The 23500-nt window shown below is 53.6% G+C and overlaps 1 protein-coding gene across 3 annotated transcripts in view; it reads right to left on the bottom strand.

Moving 5' to 3' along the window:
* Positions 1-23500, bottom strand: part of PDE1A (phosphodiesterase 1A) — a 432756-nt gene that overhangs the window by 59961 nt on the left and 349295 nt on the right. For all 3 annotated transcript variants that reach the window (XM_075318894.1, XM_075318895.1, XM_075318896.1), the window contains one exon: positions 15742-15882. In XM_075318894.1, coding sequence (XP_075175009.1) covers positions 15742-15882 — 141 coding nt within the window. The remainder of the gene's footprint in view (positions 1-15741; positions 15883-23500) is intronic.

Consider the following 23500-nt stretch of genomic DNA (forward strand, 5'->3'; position numbering starts at 1 on the left):
AAGGTCAGCAACAGCGGTGATCGTCTGGAGGGGGACTGCTCGGAGGTTGCTGGAAGGACCGCGGACGGGTAGTGACCCGGCGGTCTGGAGCAGTATACGAAGGACAGTCAGCACCAGGGCAGGGGCCTCTCGGACCCCGGCAAGGCTAGGAGTCGCCATAATTTGCCGAATCCGTCAGTGAATGGGACGTCGATCCCCCAACAACCAAGTCCCGACTGAAGGCAAAAGTCCAACCATTAAGGAGGAACACCGCCACCGCCAGGGCACCAGTTCCTCGGGGCCAGCGTCTGCGGGCAAAGCAGGGCTCCTCCGGCCCATATCCAAGCCGGGGAGCGGGTTACCGGTGGGAACCCATCGCTACCAACATAGAAACACTAGGTGCAGGTCAAAGGGACATCACCGTTACCTACTGGGAGAGCAAGTGCAGCCGTCCTTGGGAACCGTCTTTCCCGCCGTGTGGTTTACCGTAAAACTGTGTCAACGTCTCAGGCTGAGTGAGTACCACAGTGCCGCAAGGCACAGCGCTGCCCCCGCGTCCCTGCACCCACCAGGCCCTGCACCTTCCACACCATCACTGGGCCCCGGGATCACCAACCCCTACCCACGGAGGGGCAACACAACACCTGGCTGCGTCGCATCACCACTCCGGGATCCCCATATTGAGCAGCGGTGGTGCTACAAATCACCACAACCGTGGGTGGCGTCACGGACAATAGACCATTCCCACACCCAACAACCCCCTTTCACTCACGGGCGAGGAGCGCCGCTAGAGTCCCCGGGATCCGGCCCACCGCTCGAGCCACCGAGCAGCAGCAGGCCGCAGCAGCCGCGGCAGCCGGACCCGAGCAGCAGTGGGAGAGCGCGGCGTCCCCTCCTCCGCCCGCGACAACTTGGCGTCACGAACAGGATCTTACCGCTCTGCCGTTGGGTAGAGGTGCGCTTTGTGACTGCCGGAGGTATCCGGCTGAAAATTTCCAGAAGTCGCCATCTTTGGCGCGAAAAGTTCCCGCTCGAGCGTCTTCTCGAGTAGCAGAGGCGCGAAGGCCAAAACTCCGCCCCAATAGAGGAGTGGCCGGAAAGAAGCTAAGGGGGACGCGATGGCGGCTGGCGGCATGTAACCGCAGCTATAAAAGCAGGGACGCCAGGACTCTGCAGTCACCCCGTTCCTGGAAGAAGTCGCTATGTGGATGCCGTCCCGAAACACCGTGGCCCCCGCGCCGGGAACCGCAGCATGGGTGGAAATCCGGATCGCACAGCTCCACCTAAGGCTGCAGGTCAAGATGCAGCTCCTCTTGGAGGAGTGGGAGACCGACATGGCGGACGTTATAGCCACCGTGCGGAGACGCGAGGAGGAAGCGGAGGAAGGGAGGGTGAGTGACCCATGCCCCTATGTCCCTGAGGGACCGGTCGCTGCGGCTGAGGGACCCGGTCCAAGCCCTCTCCCTCCGCTGCCTTCTTCGCCACCCGTCTCGGAGGCCGTGACCCCGCCACAAGGCCCGCTGCCACCGCAACCGGTAGCGATACCCAGCATGCCCGCCCCGGTGGGCCGACCTGTAGCCGGAGCCCGTGGCAAGCCGGAGGTGTTGCCGTGGAAGGCCCCGAAGTCTGCACCGGAGGCAGCCCCTGAAAAGTTCCCCGAGCCGGAGCCGATGACCCGTTCCGAGCCGAAGGCCAAGCCGCGGAAAGCCCCTGCGCCCATCCCCCACACCTCGGCTGAGGTAGCGCCGGGTTGTTGCTGTAAGGCAGCGCCCAAGGCCAAGACACCGCGGGACACGCCACCCAGATTCCTGACAGTGGGCAACGTCCAGGATGTCCCGCGGGGCCCGACCCGTGCGCCGGAGCTCGCAGCAGCGCCATATTGGGATAGGGAGCCGGTACCGCTGGGCCTGGAGATCGATGAACGGGAGAGGAAGAAGGCCGAGCTGGTGGCCCGAGCGATAAGGGAGAAGGAGATTCTCCGCCAGGCCACGTTCCATGTCCGGGGCCCGCTGTACGAGGGGCAGGTGAGGCGGTTTGATGTCCGCCGGGGCTATGGGTTCATTTATGAACCGGGCCTGGAGGCCGAAGTGTTTGTAGCCCGGCGGGATGTAAATGCCCACCTGCCTGAAGAGCAACCCGGCCGCAACCTAATGCCGGGAGACATTGTCCAGTATACCCGGCACTGTGGAGAGAGGGGGTGATTTGCCCTGGATGTAAAACTGCGGGGCAGTTAGGAGAGCAGAGTGAGTCCTGCACCCCCTCCCTCGGATGAAGCTGAAGGTCTGGAGTAGGGCAGCGGAGCACCGTTGTCCAGTCCCCGTTGGGACCACCTTTGTGTTTGTTGAAAAAGTGTTTGAAAGTTCTGGAAATGATAAGCAAAATAATAACCGAAGTTTAACCAGATTGACAGTGATTGAACCGGCCGTTGCCGCCACCGTTGTCCCCGTGGGGACCGTTTAAAAAGCTAGCATGGGAACTATCCATGGACAAGCCCGTGAACTTCCAGGGCAACCACAAACGTTAAGTGGCTTGTAAATATGTTGTTTTACTGTACCGTTTTCCGCAGTTGCCGCCTCCGGAGAGGCAGGTTGGAGGGGGGGCCCTCAGCAGAGCAGGCTGGGGAACCGGTGGCTACCCTCTGGAGGGAAAGGACAGATCCCGCTCGGGTAACTTGTGCTGGACTGTGGGTCAAGGGGTGCTGCCTGGGTTTTAGGGGCAGCATCAGGGCCAGGTTGCTTGGGTGGGAGAGAGCGGAAACCGTACCCGTAAAACCGTTTAGTAACGTTTAAGAAATGTGCCTCGCGTTGTGGGATGATGTTATGCTTTATATGTTTACTTTTTACATTTTTCAGAAAATAAAACCGGTGTTGGACGGGCAGCCCGCGGACGGTCTGCATTTTGCTAAGGGGGAATGTGACGCCCTGGGCAAGCCAGGGGTCACAGGTCATCACACCACCACACCCTACATCCCAGTTAGGAACACCAAAGCTACTAAAATCCTTGTTGCCTTCCTCCAGGGGCTGATGTTCATACCCGGGGGTGGGCCAGGCGGTTGGCTCCACCCACCGAGGAGTACACAGCCCTGGAGGCGGGAGGAACCAGTGAGTTAAGCTAGGGAGTGAAAGTAGAAGGAAGTGGTAGAGGAGCTAAGTGAAAGGGAAGTGGTAGTGGAGCAAAGAAGAAAAGGAGTAAAAGTGAGCATAGAAAGACCTGAAGTTAGTCCAGCTAAGTGCAGGACAGTGTCAGCAAGGTCAGCAACAGCGGTGATCGTCTGGAGGGGGACTGCTCGGAGGTTGCTGGAAGGACCGCGGACGGGTAGTGGCCCGGCGGTCTGGAGCAGTATACGAAGGACAGTCAGCACCAAGGCAGGGGCCTCTCGTACCCCGGCAAGGCTAGGAGTCGCCATAATTTGCCAAATCCGTCAGTGAAGGGGACGTCGATCCCCCAACAACCAAGTCCCGACTGAAGGCAAAAGTCCAACCATTAAGGAGGAACACCGCCACCGCCAGGGCACCAGTTCCTCGGGGCCAGCGTCTGCGGGCAAAGCAGGGCTCCTCCGGCCCATATCCAAGCCGGGGAGCGGGTTACCGGTGGGAACCCATCGCTACCAACATAGAAACACTAGGTGCAGGTCAAAGGGACATCACCGTTACCTACTGGGAGAGCAAGTGCAGCCGTCCGTGGGAACCGTCTTTCCAGCCGTGTGGTTTACCGTAAAACTGTGTCAACGTCTCAGGCTGAGTGAGTACCACAGTGCCGCAAGGCACAGCGCTGCCCCCGCGTCCCTGCGCCCACCAGGCCCTGCACCTTCCACACCATCACTGGGCCCCGGGATCACCAACCCCTACTCACGGAGGGGCAACACAACACCTGGCTGCTCCGCATCACCACTCCCGGGATCCCCATATTGAGCAGCGGTGGTGCTACAAATCACCACAACCGTGGGTGGCGTCACGGACAATAGACCATTCCCACACCCAACAACCCCCTTTCACTCACGGGCGAGGAGCGCCGCTAGAGTCCCCGGGATCCGGCCCACCGCTCGAGCCACCGAGCAGCAGCAGGCCGCAGCAGCCGCGGCAGCCGGACCCGAGCAGCAGTGGGAGAGCGCGGCGTCCCTCCTCCGCCCGCGACAGATGTACTGTGCTAATGTGGCGCCCTGGACTAGCCAGGTCGTCACAGGTACTGCAACACACACCCCCACCCTGAGACAGGCACATCAGCCAGACACAAAATCCTTGTTGCCTCCCTCCAGGGGCTGATGTCCACACCAGGTGGGGTGGAGCCAGGTGGTTGGCCCCACCCACGTGGGAGTTCACAGTCCTGGAGGTGGGAAAAGGAAAGCAGTTCAGTTAGGGAAGTGAAGGAGTAAGGAGTGAAGTAGTAGTGGAGGAGTAAACTGACCGTGTCCGGGTGTGTGCCCCGGGCACTAAGAGCAAGGTTGGCAGACGGTGGTGGCCGTCTGCAGGAGAGACGAATCAACGCGGAACCGTAGGACCGGGGACGGGCGGTAGCCCGCCGTTACCGAACCGGGGAGCGAAGTGAAGCCAGCCTTGGAGTCGCCATTAGAGGTCAAATCCGTCAGTGACCGGAACCCCAGGGGTTTCCTAACAGTCAAGACCCGATTGAAGGCAACCGTCCGACCAGCAAAAGGAAATACAGCTACCGCCACAGCTAGAGTTCCAAGGGCCAGAGCCTGCGGGCAAAAGGGCTCCTCCGGCACATACACACGCTGGGGAGCGGGTTACCAGTGGGAATCCATCGGGACCGAACAAACACAAAGGTGCAGGGAAAGGCAGCCACCACCAACCGTCCGGGAGAAGTCACAGCAGCCGGCTGCGGGACCCGTCCATCCAGCCGTTTGGTTTACCAGAGACTTTGAGTACATTTGTGGCTGAGTGAGTACTACCGTGCCGTCCGGCACCGCGCTGCGCAGTCCAGGCGACCCTGCACCTTGCCAACCCTGCCTCCCCGTCACCTCACCGGGCCCCGGGACCACCAACCCCTACCCACGGAGGGGGGAAACAACATCCCAGCTGCTCCCTACCATCGCTCCTGGGATCCCCGTCACCAGCAGCGGTGGTGCCCAACCTCTCCACAACCCGTGGGTGGCGTCACGGACCAAATCCCCAAGCCAAACTCCCCCCCTTTCATTCACGAGCAAGGAGCGCCGCTCGAGTCCCCGGATCCAGCCCACCGCTCAAGCCACCGAGCAGCCATCGCAGCAGCGCCGGACCTGAGCATTAGCGAGCACAGCACAGCGGCATCCTCCCCGCCCGCAACACTAATACAATACATAATACTACCATAGAGTACACATAAACACATGTGCCATACTGCTGTAACGCCTGCCTGGATCCACAGACTCAGATTGGCAGTAATGTACAGGCTAGAGGGAAGCCACTCACCAAGCAGGACCCCTAGAACCCTGAAACCCTTTAACCCCTATACAGGGATTTGGAATTACACAGGGCCCTGGAGATCACTACATGTGGAAGGCTGCAGTCCGATGAGAATAGTCGTCAGGCAGGGTCAAAACAGGAATTGCAGAACAGGGACAAAATCGGCAGACAAAGATGTAATTAGAAAACGTAGCAGAGGTCAAAACCGGATTGGGCAGTGAGGTACATAAACAACAGGCAGAAAGGTAGTCAGAACACAAGCAAGGTCAGCGCACAGGAATCAAAATACAAACAGCACAGGAACCAGGAATACAAACTATCTCTGGCAGTGGTCACATGACAGGAGGGGGAATAAGAAGGGTGTGGTGTGTTCCCATTGGCTGCAGGTGAATGATGGCAACTTCAGCTGGAAGACACATGCCACCTACAGTCAGCCAGTGGTACTGCAGGTTCCAAGGAAACAGCCTAGTGGATGAGCGGAGCCTGTGCTCAGCAGAGCCACGGGCACCGACTCCTCTCCCATCACCAGCACTATCCATGGTGGGAATTACTCGCCCACCCCAGGGCTATGGGACACCCGGTGCCGGGCCGGACTAGTCCGGTGGTAGTCAGTGGTGGCTGGGCCCGGCTCCGTGGCCCTGGTGGGTGTCAGTACAATATGTGGCTTGGTAAAGAAAGTTTGTGGATGTGTTCGTGACGCCACCTGTGGTATGCGGCTATTAAGCCGCCGCTGCTGTGTGAGGCCTCCGGGATGATGTTATGGCAGCAATGGTAGTACTGCTCCCCACAGGTGGAGCAATGCCCGGGGCACGGTCGGTGCTTGTGAATGTCTATGCAGCTGTAATAACAGAGACCACTCCAAGGGTGCAGTTCAAGTTCTTTACTCACAGTTCATGTCGGGGTAGCAGGACCCTTTGACTGCTGGAATCTCTGTCAGGGACCTCCGCCTTCTGGGTGATTCAGAGCGTGAAATCCGGTACCCTTCCCTTAGTGTCTCCTTCTCTGCTGTCTTCACTAGCCTTGCCTTAGTTAAGATGGACCTGGCTTGGCCTCCACTACAGCCTCCAGGCTGGGGGGTCACCTGTCGGCTGATTACCCCTTTTCTGAAGGTCTGCTATGGGTTCTGACCCTGGGAGCTTGCAACGTCCCTGGGCCTCGGTTTTTACTGTTTGGAGATTGTCTTTTCACTCCTCCAGTCTCTAGGGACCGTCCCCTGTCGCAGCTAATCACTCCACCGATGTCAATGTGGACCAGGCCACCGCAGCCTGCAACTACTCGTAGCGCCTCTGGGCCCTCGGCTTCGGTACCCAACAAGGACTGCTCGTGGTACCTACAGGACTACCCGCGGCCCTGCGACCCTTTCTTTCCTTCTCTTCTTTCTCTTCCTTGCCTGCCTCCAGCAGGCCTCCTCCTCCCTCCTTTCTCTCGTCCTTCTCTCTCAGCTACATGCTCACTCCTTACTCTCTCACTCCCCGAGGGAACTAACTAACCTTCACCTTCCTATCTCTGTCTGCTGTCCGTGGCTCCTCCCACCTCCCCAGTTGCTAAGCTGTAACCTATGGGAGCAGGGATGGGTCTTACGGCCCCTCCCAGCATGCAGCATGGGAGGGTTGCCTTCCACTTTCCCTGGTCCTGTGTGTCCCTAGCAATGGGTGTAGTGTGAATTTACCAGGGGACCGGAGTTCACTCTCTTCCTCTCCCAGAATGGGGCATCACACCGCTAGATGGGGTGCAATGACCTGTGGCGACGGAAGCCTCAGGGGCGCCACACTCCCCCACAGCAAATCCCAGCACGTCCTCGGGCTGAAAAACAACAAAAACATATGGAGAACTGCAAAACATTTTTGGTATGCAATAACATAAAACAGCAAAACATTTCTTCCCTTTATGGGAGGCACATATCATAAACGTTGCGAACTTCTTATAAAGAACACTCTAAGTGTGCACTTCCAGTCCATTGCACGGTTCAGGCAAATCCCCCATAATTCTGGTAGGGGGCACAACGGGTGCAACTAATTACATTTTTGGCCACTACAAGTCCAGTAGCCCGGCAGTTCGTTTCTTTCAATCAAACAAAAGGACGTAATCAACCAGCCATTAAGTCCAATGGCCTGGTTACATAAGACATATAAACTACATACCAGCCACTAAGTCCAATGGCCTGGTAGGACATAACACATACACTTCCACCGGGGCCCACACTCCAGTTCAGTGGCCCGGTAGCACATAACATGGGGGGTGACGTCTTCAAAAAGAATCAGGGGCAGTACAGTAGGAAAGGGTGTCATCTTCGAAAAGAATCAGGGGCAAAGCACGAGGGACTTCTTCAAAAAGAATGAGGGGCTATGTACAGTTCGGCAGCTCTTCATCTTCCTTACTCTCGAGGATAGATGTCAGGGTCCCACTCCGGCATGGCTCCTGGCAGCAGGTACGCTGACGAGATCATCGTCTGGGTCCCTTGAGCACTGGTCCCTGACCTTCTGCGCTGTCCCGCAGCCTGGGTTGGAGTGGGGCTGCCTGTAGGCGTTGCACGGCGCTGCTGCAGAGGGCTGCTTGTCTGCAGGGGGCTGTTGCTGTGGTCTCTAGGGCCCTGCTTCGGCCGGGCTCCCTGCATCACACGCGCCATGGAGATCCTGGTCTGCGTCTCCTGGGTGGCTGTCGCAAGCCCTCTGCTCAGTTCTGTGGCCTGGGTCTGCCTTGAGGTGGTGCTGCTGCTCGGAGAGATGCTGCGCTCTTGTGCTGTGCGGCGCCACTCTGGCTCTTCTGGGGCCGCTTCTTCCCGCAGAATATGCGCATGCAGCGCGTACCATCCACGGTCCCCCTTCAGCCGGGTATACTCCATCACATCACCCGGCCTGGCATCGCGCCCTGGGTGGCCTCTGGGCAGGTGCTCCTCGATGTCTCTCCGGGCCACAAACACGTCCTTGCCCAGGCCGGGCTCCCGAATGAAGCCCCAGCCGTCTTTCTGCCGGAAATCAACCACGGTGCCCTGTCTCACTGGGCACTCGGATCCCTTCAGGGCTTTCCTGACCTCTTCTTTGGAGGCCAGGTTGGCGACTTCCCGGGCCCTCCGTTTCTCCTCCCGGAGTTCCCGCTCCCTCTGGTACTCGACCACCAGCCTCCGGCACGTCATCTCGTTGGCCAGGGGAGTTTCCTTGGGGAGCAGCGGCCGCTGCAGTCCCCTGGTTTCTATGGGCGCTGCGTCCCAATTCACTCCCGGGGATGCCATTCCCAGGAGGCTCACAGGGGGACTCGGCAGGGGGCCCGCTAGTTGTTCTGGGTCCGCCCCTCCCCAGGCTCTGTCCGCGGGGGTCTCAGGCAGGCCTCCGGTGCCCCACCGGGCGTCAGCGGGGCCGGCGGGGAAGGCCGGGGGATCCGTGAAGGGGCTGGTCGGGGTCGCGTGGCGGGGCCAGGGGTCCGGACGGATCGGGGATTCATTTAGCTCACCCTGTTGCTGCTCCGCGGCATCCATCCACTGGCCCAGGCCTTCCGGTATCAGCGGTGTTTCTCTCTGCCGGTCCGCTTCCACCTCCACGCTGCTCAGCCTCCGGGCCAGGACTCGCATTTCCTCTCTCAGCAGGGCCAGCTCGGGATCCACTCTTCCAGTCCCCGGTGCACCTGGCTGCAGCTCCTCCGCCATGCTTCCGACCTGGGGAATGCTGCCTGGAACACTGCTCGAGTGCTCGACCACGCCACTCGGCTGCTCCCTTTTCCTTCTCGGAGGCGGGGCCGGAGGCTGCACTAGCAACTGGCGCCAGACTGGCGCCCAGCCCATCACGGCCGGCACCGCTCCGCTTAGTATCAGGTACATTTTCTTTATCTGCTGGTCGGGCGTTTAGGCTCTTTCTGCCAGGCCAGCTTATCTAGTCGTCACTGCTTCTGTTTTTCTATGGCGGACACCGCTTCGCGCGCTTTTCTTGGACAAGGGGGCGGGGCTTCTCTTCGCGCCCTTTCTTCTTGCACGCCCCCCTTCTTCCCGCTCTCAGCAGCGCTAATGGCGGCGGTTTCTCAGTAAAGTACACAGTCTGTCACACAGTTCTTCAGGCGCACAGTACCCGGTTAGACCGGGCACGAAATCCTGTTCGTGACGCCAAAATTGACTCGCCCACCCCAGGGCTATGGGACACCCGGTGCCGGGCCGGACTAGTCCGGTGGTAGTCAGTGGTGGCTGGGCCCGGCTCCGTGGCCCTGGTGGGTGTCAGTACAATATGTGGCTTGGTAAAGAAAGTTTGTGGATGTGTTCGTGACGCCACCTGTGGTATGCGGCTATTAAGCCGCCGCTGCTGTGTGAGGCCTCCGGGATGATGTTATGGCAGCAATGGTAGTACTGCTCCCCACAGGTGGAGCAATGCCCGGGGCACGGTCGGTGCTTGTGAATGTCTATGCAGCTGTAATAACAGAGACCACTCCAAGGGTGCAGTTCAAGTTCTTTACTCACAGTTCATGTCGGGGTAGCAGGACCCTTGGACTGCTGGAATCTCTGTCAGGGACCTCCGCCTTCTGGGTGATTCAGAGCGTGAAATCCGGTACCCTTCCCTTAGTGTCTCCTTCTCTGCTGTCTTCACTAGCCTTGCCTTAGTTAAGATGGACCTGGCTTGGCCTCCACTACAGCCTCCAGGCTGGGGGGTCACCTGTCGGCTGATTACCCCTTTTCTGAAGGTCTGCTATGGGTTCTGACCCTGGGAGCTTGCAACGTCCCTGGGCCCCGGTTTTTACTGTTTGGAGATTGTCTTTTCACTCCTCCAGTCTCTAGGGACCGTCCCCTGTCGCAGCTAATCACTCCACCGATGTCAATGTGGACCAGGCCACCGCAGCCTGCAACTACTCGTAGCGCCTCTGGGCCCTCGGCTTCGGTACCCAACAAGGACTGCTCGTGGTACCTACAGGACTACCCGCGGCCCTGCGACCCTTTCTTTCCTTCTCTTCTTTCTCTTCCTTGCCTGCCTCCAGCAGGCCTCCTCCTCCCTCCTTTCTCTCGTCCTTCTCTCTCAGCTACATGCTCACTCCTTACTCTCTCACTCCCCGAGGGAACTAACTAACCTTCACCTTCCTATCTCTGTCTGCTGTCCGTGGCTCCTCCCACCTCCCCAGTTGCTAAGCTGTAACCTATGGGAGCAGGGATGGTTCTTACGGCCCCTCCCAGCATGCAGCATGGGAGGGTTGCCTGCCACTTTCCCTGGTCCTGTGTGTCCCTAGCAATGGGTGTAGTGTGAATTTACCAGGGGACCGGAGTTCACTCTCTTCCTCTCCCAGAATGGGGCATCACACCGCTAGATGGGGTGCAATGACCTGTGGCGACGGAAGCCTCAGGGGCGCCACAGGAACATGGCTTCGTCTGGCGATCGGAGCAGAAGTCGCAGGAGTGGACTCCGGTGGGGACATGAGAACTGTGCTATCAAATAAGTAACACTACCATACAGCACGCAAACACATGCGCCATATTGTACTAACATAATAAGTAATGCTACCAAACAGCGCACAAAAAAACATGCGCAATACTCTACTAACATAACTAATAGTACCATACAGCACACACAAACCAATAATAATAAAGTGCAATGCAGTGCTGGTCACATACCAGATTATGTATACATTACACCTATGAATAACAAAACATGGACCTTATCGACAACATATGACAAATATATACATAAGCTTTATTTACACAAGAATAAAAAAATTGTTTAAAATTTCAAATGAACAAACATAATTCAAAACTTGAATCCACACAACAAAACTTGCGACACCCGCCACACCCACTGATCAGCTGTTCTCGGTGCCAGAACTGTTCAGCTGCAGAGCTCCACAGCTCCACCAACTGCATAGTGGCCATAGCTGGGTACTGCACATCCACCTCCTATACGAATCAATAGGGAGCAGATATGTAGTACCTGGCCTCTGCCAGTATACTATACAGTTGACGGAACTGTGCTGTGCATCTTCAATACTGAACAGTTTCATGTACCACCAACACCGACAACACCTTAAAAGATATCCCTACCTGACCGCGGTGGTTAAAGTATTTGCAAAATGGTGCCCCCGACCAACAACGACGAGGGTCCCTGGATACCCTAGTAGGCACCTACTCTAACACAACAGTGCAGCACATCTGTGAGTGACCCTAATGAGGGTAAATAATAATAAACAGAATAACCATAGATAAAAACTCCTAATTAACATACCAATTAACATAATTAGGAGCTTTTGCCTATGGTCGTTCAGTTTATTATTATTTACTGTCATTGGGGTCACTCACTAGAGCGCTGCTAAGTCCCCCATATGCACAGTAGTTGCAGCTGATTTCCTCAAAAATCTATAGGACCCTCTATAAGTAATTTTTAATATAATTAAAAATAGTTATAATGAAATAGAATAAACATAGAACATTGTTCCTACTGTGACGCCCTGGGCAAGCCAGGGGTCACAGGTCATCACACTACCACACCCCACACCCCAGTTAGGAACACCCAAGCTACCAAAATCCTTGTTGCCTTCCTCCAGGGGCTGATGTTCACACCAAAGTGGGGAAGGGGGGGGGCAGGTGGTTGGCTCCGCCCACCGAGGAGTACACAGCCCTGGAGGCGGGAAGAACTAGGCAGTTTAGCTCAGGCAGAGCTTGAGTGAGGAAGAGAGTCAAGTGAGGGAAGTGAAGGAGTAAACAGAGTCAAGTGAGGGAAGTGAAGGAGTAAACAGTAGAGTCGAGTGAGGGAAGTGAAGTGAAGTGGAAGGAAGTAGTAGTGAAGCTAAGGAGAAAAGCTGAAGTGACAGTAGTAAAGCCTGAAGTTGGTCCGAGTGTGTGCCCCGGACTGTGACAGCAAGGTCAGCAGACGGCGGTGAGAGTCCGCAGGGGTGACTGCTCGGAGGTTGCTGGAAGGACCGCGGACGGGTATCTCCGCCAGGCCACATTCCGTGTCCGGGGCCCGCTGTATGAAGGACAGGTGAGGCGGTTTGATGTCCGCCGGGGCTATGGGTTTATATATGAACCGGGCCTGGAGGCCAAAGTGTTTGTAGCCCGGCGGGATGTGAATGCCCACCTGCCCGAGGAGCACCCCGGCCGTAATCTGATGCTGGGTGACATTGTACAGTATACCAGGCACTGTGGAGAGAGGGGGTGGTTCGCCCTAGATGCAAAACTGAGGGGCAGCCAGGAGAGCCGAGTGAGTTCTGCACCCCCTCCCTCGGATGAAGCCGGATATCAGGAGTAAGGGCAGCGGAGCACCGTTGTCCAGTCCCCGTTGGGACCACCACTGAGTTGTTTGTTTGAAAGTTTAACCATGATGGGAGAAAATGATTACCGTGAAGGTCACCTGAATCTACCGTGATTGAGGAAACCGGCCGTTGCCGGCACCGTTGTCCCCGTGGGGACCGTTTAAAAAGTTTAGCATGGAGAACTTTCCATAGACAAGCCCGTGAACTTGCAGGGCAACCACAAATGTTAGTGGCTTGTAAATAAGTTGTTTTACCGTTACCGTTTCCGCAGTTACCGCCTCCGGAGAGGCAGGTTGGAGGGAGGGCCCTCAGCAGAGCAGGCTGGGGCCCAGCCACCACAGGAACCGGTGGCTACCCTCTGGAGGGGAAGGACAGATCCCGCTCGGGTAACTTGTGCTGGACTTGGGTCAAGGGGTGCTGCCTGGGTTTTAGGGGCAGCATCAGGGCCAGGTTGCTTGGGTGGGAGAGAGCGGAGACCGTAACCGTAAACCGTTTTGCAACGTTTAAGAAATGTGCCTCCCGTTGTGGGATGATGTTATGATTTATATTATGTTACCGTTTACCTTTTTACATATTTTTCAGAAAATAAAACCGGTGTTGGACGGGCAGCCCGCGGACAGTCTGCATTTTGCTAAGGGGGAATGTGACGCCCTGGGCAAGCCAGGGGTCACAGGTCATCACACCACCACACCCCACACCCCAGTTAGGAACACCCAAGCTACCAAAATCCTTGTTGCCTTTCTCCAGGGGCTGATGTTCACACCAGGGGGTGGGCCAGGCAGTTGGCTCCGCCCACCGAGGAGTACACAGCCCTGGAGGCGGGAAGAACCAGGCAGTTTAGCTCAGGCAGAGCTTGAGTGAGGAAGAGAGTCAAGTGAGGGAAGTGAAGGAGTAAGCAGTAGAGTCAAGTGAGGGAAGTGAAGGAGTAAACAGTAGAGTCGAGTGAGGGAAGTGAAGTGAAGTGGAAGGAAGTAGTAGTGAAGCTAAGGAGAAAAGCTGAAGTGACAGTAGTAAAGCCTGAAGTTGGTCCGGGTGTGTGCCCCGGACTGTGACAGCAAGGTCAGCAGACGGCGGTGAGAGTCCGCAGGGGTGACTGCTCGGAGGTTGCTGGAAGGACCGCGGACGGGTAGTGGCCCGGCGGTCTGGAGAAGTATACGAAGAACAGTCAGCACCAGGGCAGGGGCCTTTCGGATCCCGGCAAGGCTAGGAGTCGCCATAATTTGCCAAATCCGTCAGTGAAGGGGACGTCTATCTCCAAACAACCAAGTCCCGATTGAAGGCAACAGTACGACCATTACGGAGAGACACCGCCACCGCCAGGGCACCAGTTCCACAGGGCCAGCGCCTGCGGGCAAAGCAGGGCTCCTCCGGCCCTTATCCAAGCCGGGGAGCGGGTTACCGGTGGGAACCCATCGCAACCATCATCAACTTAGGTGCAGGACAGAGGGACCGTCACCGTCACCTACTGGGGAAAGCAAGTGCAGCCGTCCGTGGGAACCGTCTTTCCAGCCGTGTGTTTTACCGAAAACTGTGTCAACGTCTCAGGCTGAGTGAGTACCACAGTGCCGCAAGGCACAGCGCTGCCCCCGCGTCCCTGCACCCCACCAAGCCCTGCATCACCCACCTCATCACTGGGCCCCGGGATCACCAACCCCTACCCATGGAGGGGCAACACAACAACTAGCTGCTCCATACCACCACTCCCGGGATCCCCATACAGAGCAGCGGTGGTGTCAACACATCACCACAACCGTGAGTGGCGTCACGGACAATAACCAATCCCCACACCCAAAAACCCCCTTTCACTCACGGGCGAGGAGCGCCGCTAGAGTCCCCGGGATCCGGCCCATCGCTCGAGCCACCAAGCAGCAGCAGGCCGCAGCAGCAGCGGCAGCCGGACCCGAGCAGTAGGGAGAGCGCGGCGTCCCCTCCTCCGCCCACGACACTACATGCATTGTAGATTATTTTTCTTTCCTCCGTATGAATATCATAAACATGAAGGCACACATCCATAAAACAATCGCAATACCCCACCAGACCACTGGGAGTCCTGACCTATAAGGCACTGAACTAAGGCCAGGAGACCCAGTGGACCCAGTGCGATCCAAGCTAAGAATATTGAACGTATGAAGCCAAATTTATATGACTTTTATCCAATTGAACTTCATTAATAAAAGCACTCTTAATTAACTCAAGGTTTGAAATAAGACATTAGCATGTACATAAATAATCCAATTTTACTTTTTCCAGCCTAAGGCCTGGGTCACATGAGCATATGTTCTCTCATGCGAGAGAATTGGATGGATTGTGTCAATGACACTCATCTCAAACTCTGCTGCAAACATGCGCTGAGTGTCATCTGCTGTCAGAGTGAATTGAGCGTCATCTGCTGCATGTGAGCCGAGCGTCATCTACTGCGTGCATCAGCCAAGTGTCATCTGCTGCGAGCAAGAGCCAAGTGTCATTTGCTGCGAGTGTGAGCTGAGTATCATCTGCTTCGAGTGTGAGCTGAGTATCATCTGCTTCGAGTGTGAGCTGAGTGAGCTGAGTATCATCTGCTGCGAGCATGAGCAAAGTATCAACTGCTTTGAGCGTGAGCTGAGTGTCATCTATTGCGAGCGTGAGCCAAGCCTGATCTGCTGCGAGCATGAGCCAAGTGTCATCTATTGGGAGCATAATAAGAGTGTCATCTGCTTGGAGAGTGAGCCGAGTGTCATCTACTGTGAGCATCAGCTGAGTGTCATCTGCTGTGAGCATGAGCTGAGTGTCATCTGCTATCCGATAAAACATCGGACTGCACTTGCTCGTGTTATACGCTCATGTGAGTGAGCCCTAAGAAGGATATCTGCAGTCACTCTATGAGACTGCAATTACCGAATAGTGACAGTGTGCTATGTATTCCTCTTGCACATGAGCGGTCACATGACTGCATGTATGCAATTTGTGTACTTGTGGTCACATGCCAGCTAGTCTTATCCAGCTACTCCCAATTCTCTTCCATTGCGAATACATGTCGTCACATAACCACCCAACCGTACAGTGAATATGGGGTAATTATGACAGTTGGCAGTGTGTAGTCACATAGATTTACTGCAGACTTTTCTTTCTAGACCAGAAAACCCCTTAAAAGACATATGATCAGATTGCTCACCATTATACCCGTATGAAGCATTATGTAGTGCACAGTTTGGGTAACGTCTGCTGCATGAATCAGATTGTGGTACGGATTTTTGTATTTGCTGTAGCCAACTTCCAGAGCTTCCACAAATGATACGAGACAGGCAACAGGGATCTAGAAAAAGATTAGTGCAGTTACATCATAAGCATTTTCATCATACAGTTCAACCTGGTGGGGACAATTAAATCCTTGTAAGGCCGGAGTCACATTTGCGAGAGACTCACGCGAGTCTCACATCGCATCACCCCGACACGGCCGCACACTCTCTGGACAGGAGCAGGCTGACTGCATGTATTTCTATGCAGCTGAGATGCTCCTGTCCGGAGAGTGTGTGGCTGTGCTGGGGTGATGCGATGCGAGACTCGCGAGAGTCTCTCGCAAGTGTGACTCTTGTCTAAGAAGAGAAAACTGACAGATGTGTTCTTCTCCCAAATCCATATGAAATCCATGAAAACAAATATTCATGGTATGCTACAACACTCCATAAAAGCAGGGGCGGACACTGACAGCTTAGGGTCCCTGTGCAAGAAATTGTGCCTAGGCCCCCAACTTTTATGGTGACAAAGCTGAAAATATTTATGTACATATATACCGTATATATATATATATATATATATATATATATATATATATACAGTCATATGAAAAAGTTTGGGCACCCCTATTAATGTTAACCTTTTTTCTTTATAACAATTTGGGTTTTTGCAACAGCTATTTCACTTTCATATATCTAATAACTGATGGACTGAGTAATATTTCTGAATTGAAATGAGGTTTATTGTACTAACAGAAAATGTGCAATCTGCATTTAAATTAAATTTGAAAATTTGACCGGTGCATAAGTATGGGCACTAGTGATGAGCGAGTATGCTTGTTACTACTCGGTACTCGCACGAGTATCACTGTACTCGGGCTACTCGGCGGGGACCGAGTAATCTCGCGATACTCGTGCTGTACTCGTGGTCTTCATCCCTGCATGTTGGCGCTCTTTTGAGAGCTAGCCCTCATGCAGGGATTGGCTGGCAGACCACTGCAATGCCACAGCCCTGTTAGTTGTGGAATTGCAGTGATTGGGCGGCCTGCACAGCGTGACCGAGCCTTTATACCGGCGGGCGCGCTGTGCTCTGCACACAGCCATCCAGACAGTCAGTGCAGGGAGAGTGTTGCTGCTTCAGGGAAAGGTTTGCGGCCCTTTATAGTTATTTCCGTAGCAGGGCTGCAAACAGTGTGACCAGAAGTCCTTCTCAGGACTATTATAGTTGTATACAGGCAGGCAGGGTATAGCCAGGTCGGAGTACAGTAGCAGAGTCCTTCTCAGGACTATTGTTGCTGTATACAGGCAGGGTATAGCCAGGTCGGAATACAGGCTAGTGACCAGAAGAGTCCTTGTCAGGACTATTGTAGCAGTTTACAGGCAGGCAGGCAGGCAGGCAGGGTATATAGCCATTCCTAGTGGTGACCGTATACCAGCCTTCATCATATCTGGGGCTGGTGTACACAGTCTAAAACAGTCCTGATAGTGTCAGACTTCTCAGTAATTGTCGCTCCTAAAAACCTGTTAGGTTCTTAGTGCGTCCGTGCTTGCATTTAAAAACCACACGTGTGTGCCTGTCGGTGGCAGCGTACAGGTGCACGTTTTGCACAAACTATTATATAACGCACAAGTCTAGTGAATAATACACGTCAGTCAGCAGTGTCTGATAGTGTCAGACTTCTCAGTAATTGTCGCTCCTAAAAACCTGTTAGGTTCTTAGTGCGTCCGTGCTTGCATTTAAAAACCGCACGTGTGTGCCTGTCGGTGGCAGCGTACAGGTGCACTTGTGTGCGTTTTGCACAAACTTGGATATAACGCACAAGTCTAGTGAATACATGTCAGCACAGCATTGCAAAATGCACAAGGGCGTTGGCAACGAACAAGGAAGTGGACGTGATGGTGGTGCAGGCAGAGGCTGAGGTCGTGGGCAAGCTCTAATTTCGCCACAACAAAGGGCCACATCTACTCGCTCGCACGTCCTGTCCCAAATTCTTGGGGACCGCAGCAGTACACCGCTCTTGAACCAAGACTAGTGTCAACAGGTTGTTAGTTGGATAGCGGATAATGCTTCCAGTCAGATTGGCACCACCACAAACACTCTGTCTTCCACACGGTCAAGTGTCAGTAGCCGTGATACTGCACCGCACATTTCAGAACCTGATCCTCCTTCCTACCACAAGGCTGAGTACACGTCCTCGGACATTACTGATCCCACACTTGGACACTCGGAAGAGCTGTTCACGTTTCCATTCGCACATTCTGGCCTCTCGTCAGCTCATGTTGAAGTGGGTCATGAGGAGATCGTATGTACAGATGCCCAAATATTTGAGCAGCCACGTTCTCACGAAGTTAGCAACGTGTCTCAACAAGGGGTGGACGATGATGAGACACAATTGTCAGGAAGTCAGGAGGAGGAGCAGGGTGCGGAAGAGGAAGACGACGTGGTGGATGATCCAGTAACTGACCCAACCTGGCAGGAGGATATGCAGAGCGAGGACAGCAGTGCACAGGGGGAGGGAGGCGTAGCATCCCAACAGGCAGTAAGAAGCAGGGTGGTGGCCCCAGGCAGAAGTCAGGCAACCGTTCCCCGGAACAACAACACGACACAAGGTGCCTGTACAAATGTTAGGTCTTCCCGAGTCTGGCAGTTTTTTAAGTTGGCTCCAGTTGATTCTAAAAAGGCCATTTGCAACACCTGCCGTGCCAGCATCAGCAGGGGTACCAAAACTAGCAGCCTGACCACCACCAGCATGATCAGGCACATGTCAGCCAAGCACCCGACTTTGTGAGAAGTACAACAGAGTCAAGGAGCAGTGCTTGCTGATGTCACTACTACGTCTTCGCTTGTTGTGCATGCGAGCCAATCCCCTGTCCATGCTGCCTGCAAACAAGCCTCCTCCGGTCCTGCACCTGCAGTTGCCTACGCAGAAATAACACCATCATCAAGCACGTCTTTGTCCCAGCGCAGCGTTCAGTTTTCAATTCAGCAAAGCTTTGAACGCAGGCGCAAATACACTGCCAATGCTCCACATGCCACAGTTCTAAATGCTAACATTTCGCGACTGCTTGCGCTGGAAATGTTGCCTTTTAGGCTGGTGGAGACAGAAGCATTCCGCGACCTGATGGCGGCAGCTGTCCCACGTTACTCGGTCCCCAGCCACCACTATTTCTCCCGGTGTGCCGTCCCCGCATTGCATAACCACATGTCACAAAACATCACACGTGCTCTGAACAACGCTGTTTCACCCAAAGTCCACCTAACCACAGACACGTGGACAAGTGCTTGTGGGCAAGGCCGCTACATCTCGTTGACGGCACACTGGGTTAATATTGTGGAAGCTGGGACCCAGTCTGAGCGAGGGACGGAACACGTCCTTCCCACACCAAGGTTTGCAGGCCCTACCTCAGTCAGGGTTTCACCCACACTCTACAGCTCCGGAATGTCATGCTCTTCAGCCTCCTCCTCCTCCTGCGCATCCTCATCCACTTTACCTTCCACACCAGTCCCAAGCTGGAAGCACTGCAGCACTGCCTCGGCGAAGCGGCAACAGGCTGTGCTGAAGCTAATCTGCATAGGTGACAAACCCCACAATGCAGAAGAGGTGTGGACAGCTCTGAAACAGCAGGCAGATCACTGGCTCACACCTCTGAACCTAAAGCCAGGAAAGGTCGTGTGTGACAATGGCTGGAACCTGGTGGCGGCTTTGAGGCGAGGCCAGCTGACACATGTTCCATGCGTGGCCCATGTGCTCAACCTCGTGGTTCAGCGGTTTCTAAAGTCATACACAGAGCTGTCTGATCTGCTGGTAAAAGTTCGCCGCCTGTCTGCACATTTTCGAAAGTCACCTACTGCTTCAGCCGGCCTTGCCGGCTTTCAGCGCCGTTTGCATCTTCTGGCTCACAGACTGATGTGTGATGTTCCCACGCGTTGGAATTCAACTCTGCACATGTTGGTCAGGATATATGAGCAGAAGAGGGCAGTTGTTGAGTACCTGCATCACCTAAGCCGTCGGGAAATGGGTCAAACTCCACACATAACACCTGAGGAGTGGAGATGGATGTCCGACCTATGTACCATCCTCCAAAACTTTGAGGACTCCACCAAGATGGTGAGTGGTGATGACGCCATTATTAGCGTCACCATACCGCTTCTCTGCCTTCTAAAATGGTCTCTGCTCAAAAACAAACATGATGCATTGCAGGCGGAGCGCGATGAGTTGGAGCAAGAAACAGTAGTGGGTGTGGGTGATAACACACAGCCCAGCCTCGTCTCATCACAACGCGCAGTGGAGGACTATGACGAGGAGGAGGATGAAGACATGGAGCAACTCTCCGGCCAAATTGAGGATATGACATGCACACCAGTCATATCCTCGGTTCAGCGTGGCTGGCCAGAGGACAGGGTAGATGAGGAGGAGGAGGAGGATCATCGTGTTGGTCAGGATACTGAAGTACTGGCTGTTAAGAGTCTGGCGCACATGGCTGACTTTATGGTAAGCTGCCTGTCTCGTGACCCTCGCGTTAAGAACATCTTGGCCGACAATCATTACTGGTTGGTAACACTGTTAGACCCACGCTACAAGGAGAACTTTATGTCTCTTATTCCCGAGGCGGAGAGGTCAGCCAAAATGCAGCAGTTCCGGAAGGCCATAGTCACGGAAGTAGGCAAAGCATTCCCCTCACAAAACGCTAGCGGCATAGGTCAGGAATCAGTGGACAACCAAGGCGTACAGCCGAGAGGGGCACAAGTCCAATCCGCCAGAGGTAGGGGAACAGTCTTTAAGATGTGGGACAGTTTTCTCAGCCCCTCACGTACCACAGCCCCTGAGGTGCGGGGTAGTGCCACAAGAAATCCTAAGTTTGCCCAGATGCTCAAGGAGTACCTTGCAGATCGAACAACTGTACTCCGACATTCCTCTGTGCCTTACAATTATTGGGTATCCAAGGTGGACACGTGGCATGAATTGGCTCTCTACGCCTTGGAAGTCGTGGCCTGCCCTGCCGCTAGCGTTTTGTCAGAGCATGTTTTTAGTGCCGCAGGTGGAATCATTACAGATAAACGCACCCGCCTGTCAACTGAAAATGCTGACAAGCTGACTCTGATCAAGATGAACAAGGGTTGGATTGGGCCAGACTTCACCACACCACCAGCAAATGAGAGCGGAATTTAAAGTTTGTAACGGGAATTTGCCATGTTCCTCCACTCACCCATGGGTATACACTTCTGGACTTTGGATAATCGCTGGACTGCTCCTCCTTCTCCTCATGCGCCACCATGATGACCGTTACAATAGTTAGGCCTTTGTTTCAGGTATACCCCCAGTGGTAAATTTTTTCGCCCATTCTTTCAGAATGGACATTACAACGACAGGAGACCCGCTCCTTTGCAATGGGAACAATGTTTTGAGGCCCTCATGCACGTCTCTATCCAGGGACAATGTGGAGCCTCCCAATTTTTGGCTGCCCTGCCTAAGGGCTATACTACAATAGACCCACTTCCTGACAATGGACACTTCAGGTTTACAGGCCCTCATGCACGTCTCTATCCAGGGACAATGTGGAGCCTCCCAATTTTTGGCTGCCCTGCCAAAGGGCTATACTACAATAGACCCACTTCCTTACAATGGGCACTTCAGGTTTACAGGCCCTCATGCACGTCTCTATCCAGGGACAACGTGGAGCCTCCCAATTTTTGGCTGCCCTGCCAAAGGGCTATACTACAATAGACCCACTTCCTTACAATGGGCACTTCAGGTTTACAGGCCCTCATGCATGTCTCTATCCAGGGACAATGTGGAGCCTCCCAATTTTTGGCTGCCCTGCCAAAGGGCTATACTACAATAGACCCACTTCCTTACAATGGGCACTTCAGGTTTACAGGCCCTCATGCACGTCTCTATCCAGGGACAACGTGGAGCCTCCCAATTTTTGGCTGCCCTGCCAAAGGGCTATACTACAATAGACCCACTTCCTCAAAATGGGCACATTAGACTCAAGAGGCCTTCATGTACGTCTCTTCTCAGGGAAATCGAAGTGCCACACAATGTTTTCACGTAAAATCTTTCATGTAATCTCCAAAAGTAAAATACACCAGCTCCACCTCACTATTGGGTATGTGCCCTTAACATTTCCGCCATGAAAATTCATTTTGGTGTCATTTTGGAAGGTTTTCTGGTGAGTCCGTAAAAATGGCGTAAAACGCGGACAAAATTGTTCACAGCTGTGACTTTTGAGTGATAAATGCTTCAAGGGATCTTCCCCATGCTGTTGCCATGTCATTTGAGCACTCTTCTGAGACTTTTGTGACATATTTAGGGTTTCTACATGCTGCCGGGGGTCATTTCATAAAAATACTCGGGTCTCCCATAGGATAACATTGGGCTCAGTGCTCGGGCCGAGTACACGAGTATCTTGGGATGCTCGGCCCGAGCCTCGAGCACCCGAGCTTTTTAGTACTCGCTCATCACTAATGGGCACCCTTATCAATTTCTTGTTTTGAACACTCCTAACTACTTTTTACTGACTTACTAAAGCACTAAATTGGTTTTGTAACCTCATTGAGCTTTGAACTTCATAGGCAGGTGTATCCAATCATGAGCAAAGGTATTTAAGGTGGCCACTTGCAAGTTGTTCTCCTATTTGAATCTCCTATGAAGAGTGGCATCATGGGCTCCTCAAAACAACTCTCAAATGATCTGAAAACAAAGATTATTCAACATAGTTGTTCAGGGGAAGGATACAAAAAGTTGTCTCAGAGATTTAAACTGTCAGTTTCCACTGTGAAGAACATAGTAAGGAAATGGAAGAACACAGGTACAGTTCTTATTAAGCCCAGAAGTGGCAGGCCAAGAAAAATATCAGAAAGGCAGAGAAGAAGAATGGTGAGAACAGTCAAGGACAATCCACAAAGATAATGGTATAATGCCTCAAGCATATGGAAAAATATTGGAATATACAATGAAAAATGCTACTTGCTAATTTGAACATGTGAATAATGAATTGCATACCTGCCATGAATATTAGGAAAAAGGAGATATTTAGCAATTGCATTGATCAATGTAACTGAGCCCCAAAACCTCGTCAAGGTACATCTCTATATTGGGGTCCCTAGCTCTGTGACCCTAACTGTGTGTCATCTCATTGCAATTAAAAACTGCTGTGGGTGGAGAGGGGTAACTAAGGACTTTCTTATATAGGAGATGGAAAAAACATGGCCGAAAGGGGCGGAGCTGTGTTCACATTCAGAAAAAAAACTACATATAACTGAATAGGATAACTGAAGTGAGCACTAATATATATATATCATGAGTGCAAGCCAAAAAATACATACTATACAAGAATAAGGCTGCACATCAAACATAGATAATGGTATAATGCCTCAAGCATATGGAAAAATATTGGAATATACAATGAAAAATGCTACTTGCTAATTTGAACATGTGAATAATGAATTGCATACCTGCCATGAATATTAGGAAAAAGGAGATATTTAGCAATTGCATTGATCAATGTAACTGAGCCCCAAAACCTCGTCAAGGTACATCTCTATATTGGGGTCCCTAGCTCTGTGACCCTAACTGTGTGTCATCTCATTGCAATTAAAAACTGCTGTGGGTGGAGAGGGGTAACTAAGGACTTTCTTATATAGGAGATGGAAAAAACATGGCCGAAAGGGGCGGAGCTGTGTTCACATTCAGA

Source organism: Anomaloglossus baeobatrachus, chromosome 7, assembly GCF_048569485.1.
Source record: "Anomaloglossus baeobatrachus isolate aAnoBae1 chromosome 7, aAnoBae1.hap1, whole genome shotgun sequence".
NCBI lineage: Eukaryota > Metazoa > Chordata > Amphibia > Anura > Aromobatidae > Anomaloglossus > Anomaloglossus baeobatrachus.